Source organism: Haplochromis burtoni, unplaced genomic scaffold (assembly GCF_018398535.1).
Source record: "Haplochromis burtoni strain Fernald_Lab_line unplaced genomic scaffold, NCSU_Asbu1 Contig_121, whole genome shotgun sequence".
NCBI classification, from domain to species: Eukaryota; Metazoa; Chordata; class Actinopteri; order Cichliformes; family Cichlidae; genus Haplochromis; species Haplochromis burtoni.
The window spans coordinates 96035-111089 of record NW_024582482.1 but is presented as its reverse complement, the minus strand read 5'-3'; the positions used below and the strand labels follow the sequence as shown (position 1 = coordinate 111089).

The 15055-nt window shown below is 44.0% G+C and overlaps 1 protein-coding gene and 1 long non-coding RNA gene across 4 annotated transcripts; one reads left to right on the top strand and one right to left on the bottom strand.

Moving 5' to 3' along the window:
- Nucleotides 1–1153: 1153 nt before the first annotated feature.
- gpatch1 (G patch domain containing 1) lies at nucleotides 1154–10591 on the top strand. Of its 2 annotated transcripts, none has more exons than XM_014335799.2 (20): nucleotides 1154–1254; nucleotides 2435–2569; nucleotides 2907–2992; nucleotides 3285–3445; nucleotides 3572–3669; nucleotides 4159–4217; nucleotides 4348–4590; nucleotides 4671–4818; nucleotides 4986–5065; nucleotides 5146–5362; nucleotides 5558–5854; nucleotides 7223–7401; nucleotides 7488–7615; nucleotides 7710–7798; nucleotides 8623–8825; nucleotides 8903–9242; nucleotides 9345–9419; nucleotides 9712–9827; nucleotides 9910–10025; nucleotides 10449–10591. In XM_014335799.2, exons 1-20 carry the CDS (start codon nucleotides 1185–1187, stop codon nucleotides 10480–10482), a joined length of 2874 nt encoding a protein of 957 aa, XP_014191285.1. In that variant the 5' UTR covers nucleotides 1154–1184; the 3' UTR covers nucleotides 10483–10591. The 2 variants fall into 2 exon arrangements, with proteins under 2 accessions (XP_014191285.1, XP_014191286.1); XM_014335800.2 differs by having other exon boundaries at nucleotides 1162–1254; nucleotides 9348–9419.
- Nucleotides 10592–10606: 15 nt separating this feature from the next.
- On the bottom strand, nucleotides 10607–14835 carry LOC121815036. 2 transcript variants are annotated; one of them, XR_006054745.1, is made up of 4 exons: nucleotides 14554–14835; nucleotides 14320–14459; nucleotides 13180–13661; nucleotides 10607–11966 (listed from the first exon to the last, which is right to left on the bottom strand). It is a non-coding gene; the product is annotated as an uncharacterized LOC121815036 (long non-coding RNA). The 2 variants fall into 2 exon arrangements; XR_006054744.1 differs by having other exon boundaries at nucleotides 14320–14835.
- Between the last annotated feature and the right edge of the window lie 220 nt (nucleotides 14836–15055).

Genomic DNA, 15055 nt, shown 5'->3' with positions numbered 1-15055 from the left:
ATGATTAAAAAACTAGAAGAACTGAAAAATAACTGAAACTAAACTGTATTGAAAATGAAATATAAAATAACAACAGGGAACAAAACTGTTATAACTCTGGTGTCCCGGCTCTACCTCTGTCCGGGCTCTTTTCTGATAACCTGGTTCTTTTGTGGCTGTTCCTGCGCCGTCATGGTTCTGAGTCCACACAGCTTCATCCTGCCCACAGATTTCACCACCAAACTGACCCTGTGGTCCCCCACCCTGAGCGCCGTCCAGATTCAGTTAGTTTAAACCCCCTGAAGTTTAGCAGTTCGGTCGGGTTACAAAGAGCAGGGAGGCTCTGTGTTTTCTGTGCAGAGACGTGGGGGTCTCAGATTTGGATCTTTACAGGGTCTTGGCTTTCTGCTGAGCCAGGCGTTTGGCTTTTGTCAAGAGCGTGGGGTTTTATGGATCACTGAGGGGGTGTGAGTGATTTCAGGCTCAAAGAAAACAAATGACAAACTGCTGTGAGCTTTGGATGGACATTCGATAGCCAACACTTCAGCTCCTCCGAGGCTGCAGAGGAAATTACACAGTTCAGTAAGAAACAATAAATCTGGTTGTTTTATCAACAAACCAAACAAGAAGAAAAGACAACTAAAACAAGCACTTAATAGCAAACAAGGGAGAAACCACCTTCTTCATTAAACACACTAATGACATTTCAGACAGGAATATTTATTTCCAGTAAAGAAACAGAATCATAGTGAACTAGAAGAAAAAACGTTGTCACTGTAAAAGTTTGTCTCACACTAACGACTTTAAGTCCTTATAAATAACTCATAATAACACAAACTAGTAATAGGTAAGCCATCATTTATTCTGTTATTTTGTTAGACTTTAAGATTTTAGACTTTATTTTAATAATAAGTATATGTTTCAATATGCCTTATCTTACCTTAAATGAATTATATGAAATATTTACAATTGTTGATTTGTTGATTTTAAGGCAAGCTATATCTGCATAGATATCCTCACAACAGGGAAAGTGTCTCACATAAATATTTTACTAAAGTTTGAGTGAATGTAGTTACAGTTGATGTAGTTATTTGTAGCTAACGCAAGGTGTCGCTATTTTCCCCTACTGTTCTTGTGAAGCGCTAAAGTACACTTCACAAAGTTTGTCCTTTTGCGGATACCGTAAACGGAGTGAAAAATAAATCATGGCGTCCGACAGCGACAGCGATGAAGATTTTGTGACTTACGGGACTCCTTTGGAACCTTTGGAAGAAGGTGGGGTGAATTTTATGATCTCGGTCATCTGTTTACTTGCATTTAAAAAATCTCCCAGGTGTTTAAAGCAAAGCGTTACTAGCTGCGCCGTTCGCAGCGCTACTTCACTGAGTTCAGCTAACGAGCAGCTAGCTAAGCGCAATCATAGCCTCCTAGTTTGAAACCCAGACCTCATTCAAAAATCCTTTATGTTAATGTTGCTGATTAAAGTAGTTGAACATAACTACTGAATACAGTGCCATTTCTCATCTCTAAAGTTTCAGCACTATCAGGTCTTCAGTTCGGCCTCAAAGTTGTAGAGAAAGCTGCCATTTATTTTTTCCCCTTCAAATCTGAAGCTGCAGTGTGATTTGTGTACTTACTGCGGTAAAGACTATACTGTGGCTTTGTGCGACATTGCGTGTCTTAAATATCGTTACAGGATGTAGATTATTTTTAGTGTATTTAATGCGGGAAAACAAAAAGAAGAATATCAGTAAATGTCGTTACTAGTTGGAGGAAAAAATAAATTGTATTACACAGACTCTGATGTAGTGGTTAACTTATAGCGCAGTGTGAGCCTACCCTGGGCTCCGGCGGTGGACCCGCTGGTTCTGCATGGTGCTGGGCTGTGAGCGCGGGTCCCACTGAAGGATATTGGACCTTCCAGCCACCGTCATGAAGTCTTTTTCTGACTGTTTGGTCAGAAACATGCAAACGGGTAACCAGCTGAAGGTCATCTTATAGCAGAGCTCATCCTGCTCCTCACACAAAGGAGCAGATGCCGATCTTGGGTGATGACCTTCTACGGCTCCATCTCCTGGTATCTCCTCCACATTCTTGAGACAAAGATGATACACATGGAGGAGCCATCCTGGAGGAGCTGGACTACCTGTGCAACCCAAATAGGATACGGACACCATCTCAGGCTGCCAGCAGTGACGAGTGGTGATCATCGGTGACGCTAGCAAAAGAAAGAGGAGATTAAAGGAGAGAGCAATGGACTGTGCCCTCATCTGCTTTTTGGGGGGTTGTCTTGTTGTTGCCTTTGCTTCATTTTTGACCAGTGTATAAATCAGCAATAAATTACTTCCAAATCCTTATAGTTTACTACGACCTCTGTTTTGTACAGAATTGACAACAATTTTAAATGTTTTCACAGTTCAATGTTTACCATTTAAAAATTGCCGTGTTTTCACAGACGAGCCGCTGAAGAAGCCCGTCCCGCTCCACGATCAGACAGTCAAAGATGAGAAGGGACGATATAAGAGGTTCCACGGAGCGTTCACTGGAGGCTTTTCAGCCGGATACTTCAACACTGTCGGCTCAAAAGAAGGTGAGACACCTCCTGTAGAGTTCACACATATTTTAGTTAATGTGATATTTATGGAGCGCTGCATGCAGACGTGTAAGGGGAGGTGGTGTCCCCTCATCGTAAAGCTAACGGTGTTTGGTTCAGTCCAGCCTCTGATTTTGAAGTTGGCTTTAGAGCAGACCTGGCTGCTTTGTAGCTGCGTGTTGTTTTCTCTTTTTTGTCCTCCACTTTTCTCCCATGTTGCGATGCTGGTGTCCGTCGCAGATGTTGTTCTGCAAACAGTGGAACCGTTTTTTCAGCTCAAGCATTTTAATTTTGATTCCATATCTTGCCATTTGGCGTCCCCGTGTCTTTTTAGGCTGGACCCCGTCAGCCTTTGTGTCGTCACGGCAACAGAAAGCTGAGAAACACCATGCCAGGCCAGAAGATTTCATGGACGAGGAGGTACAACCACCCAGAGAGAGGGGAAGGTTTTTTATTCACATGTAAAAGAAAATCTGGGACTTTATCCAAATAACATCAAATACCCTAAAATATCAAATAACATTTTATACGCTTCTGTCAGAGCAGCTGTCTGATGTCTGGAAATCATCTAAAGCTGATTTTATAGCTTTTACGCTGCAGCGTTTGAGTGCTTGGTCTTTCCAGTATGCAGAACATGTTTCAGAAGAGACGTGAGGAGGTTTGAGGTTCAGGTTTAGTGGAGCTGATGCACATCGTTGTTGGTGTTTGTCAGGATTTCAGCGAACACGGCATCGCTCCCAGAGAGATCACCACCAGTCAGGAGTTCTCGTCCAGCCGCAGAGACGAGGCCGGAGAGAAGGCGAGAGCCATCAGCGCTCAGGCGGCTCTGATCCCCGGAGACACGCTGCTGGAGGAGCTGATCGCACCTGCCAGGTAACTGCTGCCACACCCACATCCCACCAACTGTGTCCCAGCAGCCTGCTTCTGCAGCACCATCCTTCCCTCTTTAACAGTTTGCAGAGTGAATTTGCTCTGAGGTGTGTTTGTTTTGTCTCTCAGGTCTTCCATCGGGGTGGAGCTGCTGATGAAGATGGGCTGGAAGGAAGGTCAGGGCGTCGGGCCTCGTGTGAAGAGGAAAGCTCGCAGGCAGCAGATGGGTAAGCGTGTCATCTTTACAGGCACAAGGTTGCTTGACCAATAAGAGAAATTCAGGAGTTTGTAAAGGGTAAAATAATCCCTGTGACACTTGACTTAGAGCGTTTTCACACCTGTAGTTTGCTCACTGTGATCTGATTCATGTGAGTTCGGAAACTTGAAGCTTTTTCCCGTCTTTGGTTTCTTTTCACACAGAATAAACTGTCAGTAAAAACCATGTGAGCACATTCACTCTGAGGCTGCCGATGAGGAGGTGGAGTTAGCTTTGGTGTCTTGGATCATTTAAAACCAGAACTTGAAAAAATGAAATGCTGAATCAGTCCACTCAGCGTCTCAAGTGAAGATTCGCAGCAGCTTTGATGTTTGATGCCGGTTTTTTTAATTCTGTTTTTCCTACTTCCCCTTATGCTGTGTTTCATTTCAGCATGAATCCTGTATCTGTCTGGTGTTAGTTATAATGTGTAAATACTGACACTTTGTCCTCCTGACAGACGGTGGAGGTAAAGTTTACGGCTGCACGCTGCCCCCTGCTGGTTCGGAGGAATCGGAGGTGAGTGCGGCTGCTTAGACAGAATATTTTAACACAGAACCTGATGGAGGACGATCTAAACTGAATCTGAAATTCATAATGCATGCTGCATATTTTCACCTGTGCGTGCATGAAATCTCTGCCTCATCAGGATGACGATGAGGAGTTTGCTCCAGAGAACGTGACCTTTGCCCCGAAGGATGTAACTCCGGTGGACTTCAACCCTAGGTTGGGAGTTCAGGGTTTGGGGTACCGCGGTCTGGACCCAAGCCTGGCGTTGCTGGGTCACGGCACGGCTGAACACATCGATCTGTTTAAACCTCAGTCTGAGACGAGGAATCGCCTGTTCGGAGACACAAAGAGCAGCTCGAGGAGAGGAGGAGTGGTCGGACAGGTGAGCCCACAAAACCCAGAAGTGTTTTTGGTTGTCTTTTTTAAATACAAAGTGTTTGGCTGCTGACCTTTGACCTGCAGGCCTTTGGCGTGGGTGCGTTAGAGGATGACGATGAAGACGTGTACCACAGAGACTCCATGTCCAGATACGACACAATCCTGGGAGAAGAGGAGCCGGGCGACAGCCTGTACGGCTGGACGGCCCCGCAGCAGTACACTAAGAAGAAAGGTAATGCTTCCTGGGGAAACCTGGAACGTTCCAGGCATTTTGAGAGCCGTATTTTTTAGTTTTTTTAATTATTAAAGAATAATGTCTCTCTCTTGTCGATGAAAAACTGAAATGAAAGCATTCATGAAGTAAGATGGAAAATTATTTGGATTTTTTTTTGCTTCCAGTCAGAAGTAAAGATGCTTCGTACCTCGGCAAAATCCTGGAAGGATTCACTCTGGCACAGAAACCCCTCGAGGAAAAAACAGTGAGGAGCTTCAAAATATCTGATCACGTGTCCTCATCGGTACCTGGACACACCCCTCATGTTTCTGTATCTCTCTGTAGATCTTCCCGCCTCCCTGTCTGCCTCGCGATTATCGTCCAGTCCATCATTTCCGTCCTTCGGTCGATGTTTCGCATCTTTCCGGGGTCAGCCCCGCGTTGGCCGAGGCTCTCCGGGTGTCCAAAGGCCACATGGTCAAAGAGGAGCCCCAGCAAGCAGGACGCCACCAGCTGGACTCTGGCCAGAGGAGGGCGCTGCTGGGAGAGGACGCCCTGCAAGGTAAGAGATGGCTGAAAAATGAAGCAATCACAGAAGTGCAAAAAACAACAAATGAGGAAAATCAAAAAAGGTTGAAACTATATGTAGTTTTTCTAGATTAATTAAAAATGTAGGATAATCAGGACATCGTGTCCCATTCTGATGGCGAGTGCGTTAATGCTGCTGGTGATGTTTTCCCAACTTCATCCCGATCAGGTCCCAGTTCGGTCATGGAGCTGCTGAGGCCCGAGGACAGGCAGCGCCTGCTCAGCTTCCGCAACTCCTCTAACCCGCCCTCGGCCAAAACCTCCACCCCCGTCTCCGGTCATGCCTCGCAGACATCAGGGAAGTCGGCACAAGTGCTGCCTGCCTCCTCCGGCCTCCAGCAGGAGGCTCTGGCAGCGTGGAGAGGCATCCAAACATCGTCACAGACCTTCAAACCATTTGAGAAAAACCCCAGCAAGCAGGCACGCTACGAACTCTACCTGAGCCGTCTCAAGCAGGGAGACAATGGTACGAGGCTCCGCCCTGCAGGTCTCATCATGCACTGCAGGATCCTTTGATATAGTTGGTACAGTTTTAGTTAAACCACAAAAACCATCATTAACCCTCTGGGGTCGACGAATGCGTCAAAATCACATGACCAATTTAAGATGTCACAGCTACAAGATGCAGCGACTCTGAGTCGCCATTTCAACTTGGGTCGAAAGGTATATCAAACTATATACCAGTTTTTGAATTGTGTCGGTGGGCCACGTAAAACCAGAGTTATGATAAAAAATACACGCGATGTTTTTTTCTGAACAAAACAGCGGCGTTTACAGCAGGAAGAACGGTAAAAACGGCGTTTTCTACAGACAGAGCTCGCAAACACTCTCCGCTTACGAGTGAAGAAAGAAAAAACACTCCTTCCCTATTTGATGTTAGTTTACCATGTCAGCCAATCAAAAAAATGATATGGTAACATGGGGCACTTGGTTGCTTAGGGAGAAGGGGAAGATTTAGGAGTGACACCTGTGAGAGAGAGCGAGTTTTCATATGTGAGACATTAGTGACGTTTAGCGTGTTTGGAGGCTGTAGTTAGTGTGTTGTGTAGTTATTGTTTTGTATTGTGTGTCAGTCATACTGCTGAATGTCACATTTGCTTCAAAAACGCCACCAAAGGCAGATTCCAGTGTAAACGCTGTTCCCACATGGAAAACAGGACTGATGCTCCTCCTGCTGTCAGACCTGCAGGTTTAGGCCGGTGCTGTTCTCCTCTGTCTTATACTGAACACAAACTATTTTTTTGGACCGGCACAAATAATTTGTGTCTTCTTATTCGATGCAGCACAGCTGATTGTTCTGTAAATAGATTTAAATGGTTATATAAACGCCCGAGGCCTTGGCTGCATTTTTAGGTGAATAGTACCATATAACTTTGTTGTTTGCAAAACTTGTGCATAATTTTTTAGAAATGTACAATTTCTATTTGCATTTCAAGTTATGAAAATGATTCGTTAAACATGTTTGTGGGTTTTACAGTAAAAAATAACTTTTTTCTACTCGGATTTTGAATTTTTTGCCTGAATTTAGATCATTTGTTCTAATATAGTTTGCCAAAATGAAAAAATAACTCAAATTTCAGATATTTGAGGTTGTGCTGAAAATAATGATACCAAACAAGGCAAGATAAACAGTTTTTAACGGTGAAATATAGAAGTAAAATCAAAAGTAGTCAAAAATGGCCAATTATACCCTGGACCCCAGAGGGTTAATGCTCCTACGTGTCTGAGCACGTGCGTATATGTGATTACTGGCTAACACAGACGCTGGATTAAAGCTCCCACATTAGAGACCGCCTGGATATTAAAATGTAAAAATCTTCTGTGTGTCCCTCAGACGCTCTGGAGCAGAGTCTAGACCCGGGAATGACAGAGTGGGAGCGCAGCCGGGAGAGGGAGGAGTTTGTCCGAGCTTCTATCTTGTACCGGCCCACCTCCTCCTCGCTGTCCTCCCGCTTCACCAGAGCCAAAGACCAGGAGGACGATGACAGCGTGGAGGTCAGCCAGGACCAAGAGGTAGGACGCCACCTGGTGCTGTAAAAACCACACCCCTACACTGCAGGTAAGCTCAGGAGTCACTGATGCTTTCTTTTGGTTGTCAGGGAGACCTGGATGACAAACAGTCTGCAGTAAAGATGAAGATGTTTGGAAAACTGACCAGAGAAACGTTCGAGTGGTATCCTGACAAACTGCTCTGCAAAAGATTCAACGTGCCCGACCCCTACCCCGGGTACGGCACACAGATCTGAATCGGCTCTAAACAGAACGTCGAGGTTAAATCCAAACTCTGCTGAGCTAAAGTCTCACTGTGATTGGTCCTGCAGGTCCGGCATTGTGGGTCTGCCCAAAGTGAAGAGAGACAAGTTTTCAGTCTTCAATTTCCTGACTGTGACTGAGAGCAGAGAGGCTGCAGGTAACTTCATTCACACACAGGAGGCGCTAAAGAGTTTTAACAGGCAAGCAGTAGAATATTCTGTAAGAGAACTTTAAGCCCTTTTCTTGTTTCTTTAACTTAAAAGCTTGTTTGAATCCATGTTGTCTTTACTGCCACCCACAGCACCCACCTGTAACAATGCTCGGTATTATTTTAAACATAAAAGATGTTCCCAGGTGTGCTGAGAGGGAAGATCAGACCTTCAGTATCAACTTTTGCCTGCTTGGCTTGTTTCTGTCGGCCACACGAGCAGCTGTCAGTGCACGAAGCAGTTAAGCAGAGTTAGCTTTGACAGCGAGACGTGAGCGAGCTCCCAAGCTCCATTTACACATCGATGAGCCAAAGCGAGTAAATGTTTCTGACTGCAGCAGCTTTATCACATCCTGCCCTGTCACAGTCACACTAAACCTCAGTAAAGTAGACAGATTTTTTTTTTCAGCACAAATGAAAGTTAAATGTGTTTTTAAAACTCAAGTAGATGAAAACTGATCCGAACTCATTTTTATCAAAGAATATCTCAGTGTGACTGAAGAGTTATGTAAGAATTTATTTCAATGTTTTAAGGGTTAAATCTGCTGTTCCTCAGACTGAGGTTTGTTGACCAATCAGGATTTATTTAGGATAAAAAAGTGAAGACAGGAAAACTGAAGTGATTGCTTTTATTAAATACTTTCTTTCCGTTTAGTTTTTCCTCTGTGAATTTAAGTTTCTTTGTAGCCTTAACACAAATTTGATGTTTTCTTAGTTTCCGTTTAACACCACAGTGCTTGTGCTCACAGATTAAGCTCATTGTTTCTCTTCAGCACCTCCAAAACCTCCAGAATCCGGGAAGAAGTCCAGGTGGGATGTCTCTGAGCAGAAGGTGGAGAAGAAGAAGGAGGACCCGCTGGGTGAGCTTCTCAGTGCTGCACGCAACCAGACCGAGACCAAAGTGGAGCACACCCCCACGCCTGCTTTACCTGCCTCAATCAGCAGCAGCGATCAGGCTCCAGGAAGCAAACCGGAGGTAGTGAAAGAGCAAAGTGTCCAAACCAGCAGGCGAGGAAGTCCTTAAATCTAAAGAGTTTATCCTTCCTTCTACAGATAAAGTCATCAGAGCAGCAGAGCTCAGAGCAGAAGAAAGAAGGTGAAGAAGAAGAGGAGGAGGAGGAAGAGGAGAGCAGGCCTCCCATGGATCTGTTTAAGGCCATCTTTGCCAGCTCCTCTGATGAGAAGTCCTCCTCTTCATCAGAGGGGGAGAGCAGCGATGAGGAGGAAGAAAAGGTGACAAAGGAGGATGAAGGAAAAGTGGACTCGGAGCCACTGAACCTCTTCAGCATCCCCTCCTCCTCCTCAGCCACCGCCTCCTCCTCAGCCACCGCCTCCTCCTCAGCCACCGCCACCGCCTCCTCCTCAGCCACCGCCTCCTCCAGTCACCAAGCAGGTACTCTGAGTTTGCTGAATCACCTTAACCTTTCCTCTAATCTCACGTCCCTGGCGAGCGTAACTCTGTTAACTCTTTTGCTCTCTGCTCCTTCAAAACCAGCAGTTTCCACTCAGGCCTCCGAACAGGAAGAGGAGGAGTTTGGGCCGAAGCTGCCGCCTCCCTCGGCTGCTCTGAGTGAGTGTCACCCACCAGATCAACAACAGACAATTCAAGTTTATTCACCGTGACCCAGTCACGTGGTTTCCCTTGCGTGGACATTGTTTTTATAGATACATCAATCTCTCTGTGATCAGCTCCGCTGGGTTACATTCGTGTGAATCGATCCACATTCAGTGTGTAGAACTAGAGCGTCTGTTCATCGACGCTTTCACTGCTTCTCTTCTGCTTCTACTTCATTAAGTGCATCCTGCTTTGTAAAAGCGTTGCTGGAGGATTAATAACCTCTGCCTGTTGTTCCTGTGTTTAGTCAGAGGGGGCGCCGCCTCCATGTGCCCTCCAATCAAGGAGGTTAAAACGGGCAAGAAGAGCAAAGAGAAGAAACACAAGAAAAAGAAGCATTACAAACACAAGAAGGAAAAGAAGGTAGAAAACGAAGAATAAGGATCAGATCAGATAAAATGGCTCCTTCCTCACGCTGAAGCTGTGACTTCTTTTTTCTTTACAGAAGAAGAAACACAAGAAGCACAAGCACAAAGAAGCAGCCGAAGAAGAGCAAGGAGGAGGAGCCGGCGAGCAGGAAGGTGAAGACGGACAGGTGTCGACAGACGAGCTGCTAAAAAGGTCAGAGGTCACCTGTCAGAGCATCGAAAGATGACCCTGATGGAGTGGGAGACACTTGGAAATTAGTTTGTTATAGTGCTGATGTAAGTCGGAAGCTGTGTATGCAAAACAATCATTATTAACAATATTTAGAGTTTTTCTCTTTTTTTTTGTTTCCACCAAAATGTTTTAAATCTGTAATCCATCGCTCACCGACAGAAACGCACTGCGTTCAATTAAGAACATAGTTTGTTTTCATCTGCTCTTCTGATTCTGATATCATTTTTATCTATCAGATCTCTTAGAGGGGTAATAAATCAGTGTCTGTGTTGTGTTTATGTTTAGTAAACAGATGCTTTTATTTTTAAACACTGAATCTAGTGTCGTATGCAAAGCACCTCGAACCGTCTTCTTCACTGTCTGTGTGTTTGTTTTCTCTTCCAGACTAAAGAGCGTCCGCTCCCATCAGATGTGGTGAATCAGTTGGAGGTCTGTCCTCTGTGAGGACCGTCAGTCAGCTGAATGTTTCACCTGACAGATTACCTGCTGTGTAGTTTTAGGTAATAACATAAAATCTTTATAACCAAGTGTTCTGTATTTACTGACCTGCTGGGAAACCTTCAATCACACGAAAAACTGACGTTTTGTGTTTAAGTGAAGAACTCTCTCTTAAAGGAGGTGAACATGTCACTGTCACAGTCTGCAATCGATGAATGGAAACAAACGATGAAACGTTAGGTTACACTCGAGACCAAAAAGGCCACATTGGACAGAAAAGACGTGTAACCACGATTACTATGGAGACGGACAGGAACAGCTGATTTGGGTTGCTGTGGTAACATTCCTGCTGCCCCGTATAGATTCCTTCGTTACCAGTTACATTGTAAGAAGTTTATTGATATTGACACAAAGAGAAAACTGTGAACTTTTAGAACTTTTGCTACATATTCTGATGATTTCAGAGACTTCTGTGTGCGACGTCGTTTAAGCTTGACATTGATATAATATTACAAACATTCATCCAAGATTACAGATTGGTAAGAAATGTGTTACAAATGGAAGTATGTGTCACAATTACTGGATTCCACGTTTCACCACATCTCAGACAGAAGCAGTTATATTTTTTTCATCTTTATTTAATCAGAAGGAAAAATATCCTCATTTCCAAGAGAGACCCGGAGGAAGAAGCAGCACAAACAAGCTCTTTGTTAGCTTGTTTGTGACTTTGAGCTACACAGTCGACAGGTGAAAGTAAACATGGACAAAAACAGTAATAAGACTTTCATTATTGTATAAATCTTTGATCAGGATCAATAATCAGGATTTATTCATTTCAAATTATACTGTAAATCTATAGATTTAAAAAACAAACTCTTTCCCATTTTAGCTTATGCACCCAAAGCTGTGTACTATTCTAATAATAACTGATAGAAAATAATTGATTTTCATCAGTTAATTCACACATGAGACGATACATGAACACTCAGACTGCAGGCTGATCTAAATAATTTCATCTCATCCAGTGGAGCACACGAAGGGTTTTAACTTTCAGTTGAGGACAAAGCTTGGTATCTGACCATCGATGTTTCGGCCCTGAACGTGAGCACGCCACAGATCATAGCGACGGCAGCAAGAAGACATCCAGCTATGAAGACCAGGTTCAGGTTCATGGCGTTCCCTGGAAACAAGAGAAGATCAGTTTAATTCAGCGTTATCCAAAGTTACAGTGACTAAAACAAAGCAGCCGACTCTGTTTCCACACCCACACCTGCTGATGTCTGCTGACCTCTTCAAGCACAGGGGACCCTGGGAAATTAAGTGCTGTGCAGTCTGCATGACAGCCCCTCTCTTTCAGCAGTGGGAGTGGTGGTGAGCGTCTGACGTGGAGTTGATGCATCCCTGTGCGCACCTGGTGTTGGGGTTTCCCGCTTCACATACCATCACTGAACAGCTGATGTAAACCTGAATGCAAGTGAAACTTTTGGCTGTGCGTGTCACTCAACCTCAAATCTCTCAGTATCCAAGTGCTGCACGTGCATTAAAACATTCTGATGGAAAAACTGAATTTACGTTAAGTGGACATCACAGATTTAAATGGAGATTATTTATTTAGCTTCCCTGTCTACAAGCTGCTGATGGAGATCTGCCCGGCCCGGGAGCCAGCCTCCTCTGAGGCCTTCCCCAAACCGCAGCCTCAGTTCATGCTTAAGACAAAACTCGAAATGCTGTCAAACCTAATGTGAGGATGTATTCCCAGCCAATGAAATAACTATTTTAAGCATTAAATTATGAGCATAATAGCTGCCCTCTCAGTCTGTTGCTGGTATTATCTGTAAAACAACAAATACAATCTTGATCTTAAGAACAATTTTGGCTGAAACCCATTAGGTAATCATCATGAAAGTTTCACTGAAACATACTGAAGGAGGATTCTAGTGACTGATAGCAAACATCATCTGCCCTTTGGCCACATGAGCAAACAACAAATGACAAACTATAGCATATAAACAAAAGCAGGCCTTTTTCCTGCAAAACCACCCCCTATGATGGACACATTTTCAATGTTTTCTTCACATAATACACTTTTTTTAAAATTAGGTAACTTTTAGCAAATTTCAAGCAATGTGTGCACGAGATGTGTGAGTATGCAATAAAGTTAATCAGATTAAAAAGATACGGCTTGAGTTTTGGGTGTAGAATTCATCAGAATCAGAACCCCCCTTTTTTGGCCAAGTATATGCGCAAACACATACAAGGAATTTGGTTCCAGTCGATGGTGCTGCTCAAGCACAACAATGTGAAACGTATTTAGAGGTCTGGTCTAAACTCATTCTTTACCTGATCGTGTAAACCAATGAACTTGAAGGCCTCGACGCAGAACCTAAACTGTCTCTTGTTGTCTGGTGCATGGGTCATAATAGTGGAGTGCAAAGAAAGAGACTACAACTTACAATTTCATCATAAATCCTTGCTTAACCATCATACAGTGCCATTCACAAATATTCAAGTGATAGCCTGATGCCTTAAAAACCTTTAAAGAGCCTTGTTCTATGGACAAAAATCTCAGTGTTGTTGACTGTAGAGGAGGCATCTATCTCCATGTAAACCTTCTCTCCTACGTTATACTGCAGAGGGTATGAATTTGTGTGTGTTGACACAAATGAGCCCTCGTTACCTCAATTTGAGTGCCGCAAGCACTGAGGGGGATGATGCCGATGACGTGAGTGCTGTTGGAGTATCTCTCCAGGCTGCAGAGGGTGTTGCTGGGTTCACTGAGACGCAGGTGATCCTCGTGGAGTCCACGGAAGGACGATTTGTCAATCTCAACTCTCATTGTGGACTCAGTGCAGATCACATTGGTTTTAACCGAAACAAGTCAATAACACGTCAAAATAAAAACACTCACATTACAACTATTTCAAGTAAGCAAGTAAAGTAACTGAGTAAAAGTTTATTTATATAGCAGTTTTCACAGATATATGTTACAAAGTGCTTCACAAGAGAGGTATTACTCAAACCACTCTGCAGTACTGCCAGTATGTTAAAACTTCAGGTGTTAAATAATAAATGTTGACATCAGAGCAGCCTTTAGACTCACTTTCCTCCTTCCTGACATCCAGGATAGCACACCTCATCTCAGACTGATAGACTCCAGACCTGAGAAAAAAACATTAATGAACAATGACTTAACAACTTTACTATGGAGAGGATTTATAATTACCATCATTCACGTAGGCAGATTAGACTTGGGTCTGGTTACTTTCCAGTAAACGGATACACCGGATGTTTTATGTGTTTACCTGAATTAAGTTCAGTGTTGGTAGCTTTGTCATTATTTGTTTCAGATCCTTCTTTATTTTCATTTTTCAGGCAGGAGATGGTTTATTTTCTTAACACCTAACATAATGATGAGTCATTACATCGTCTACCGGTCACGGCAGATGGCCCCGCCCCTCCCCCAGCCTGGTTCTGCCGGTTTCTTCCTGTTAAAAGGTTTTTGTTTTTTTTTCATTCCCACTGTCACCAAGTGCTAGCTCATAGAGGTTTATCTGCTTGTGGGGGTTTTCTCTGTAATATTGTAGGGTCTTCACCTTACAATATAAAGCAGCTTGAGGTGACTGTTGCTGTGATTTATTGCTATATAAATAAAACTGAATTGAACTGAACTTACTGTGAGGTTGGGTTGGCATGTGAGTGGGAATGTGTAACGCTTGGAAAGCTGGTACACCCAGCCTGCAAGGCAGGGAATGAGTCAGTTGATAGTTTTTGGTCCCCATACTAACTCCATCATTAAAGGAATGAATGAAAGGCTAACCCTGTCACGGACTCCACAGCAAAGCAGACTGGAAAATGATCTCCCAGGTGACTCTTTAATGGCATCCACCGAAGGACAAACTCATCATGTGTGGTCCTGTGTTTGGTCATATTGGCCCGCTGATGATGATATCTTGTATTCTGTATGAAGGCAAAACAACCTCTGCATCACAGGTTTGATCTTGCATGCGCAAATGTTGACAACGTTTTGCTGGTGAAATTTGGTCTCACTTACACTGAATGTGGACAGAATAGGCGTCTGTAGATCAAAACAAAGCATATATGGAATAGAGCTGCTGAGTTTTGGGTTGCAAAAGAATCCACTTAAGAAAATATTTGCAGCGTTCATTTAAGTTCTTAAGACAAACTAAAGTATTAAGTGTTGCTTTTCGAGACAGTTGTATGACTACTTGTATGATCTATGACGGGCAATCGTGGCTCTAGAGTTGGCAGTTCGCCTTGTAATCGGAAGGTTGCCGGTTCGAGCCCCGGCCGTTGTGTCCTTGGTCAAGACACTTCTCCCCTTGCCTACTGGTGGTGGTGGTCAGAGGGCACCAGTGTCCAGCAGCCTCGCCTCTGTCAGTGCGCCCCAGGGTGGCTGTGGCTACATGTAGCTGCCATCACGAATGGGTGGATGACTGGATGCTTTACACTATAAAGCGCTATACAAATACAGGCCATTTACCTGTAGGAGCCATATGAGTTGTTCCTTTTTGACTAAGTGGGTTGGTTTAAAT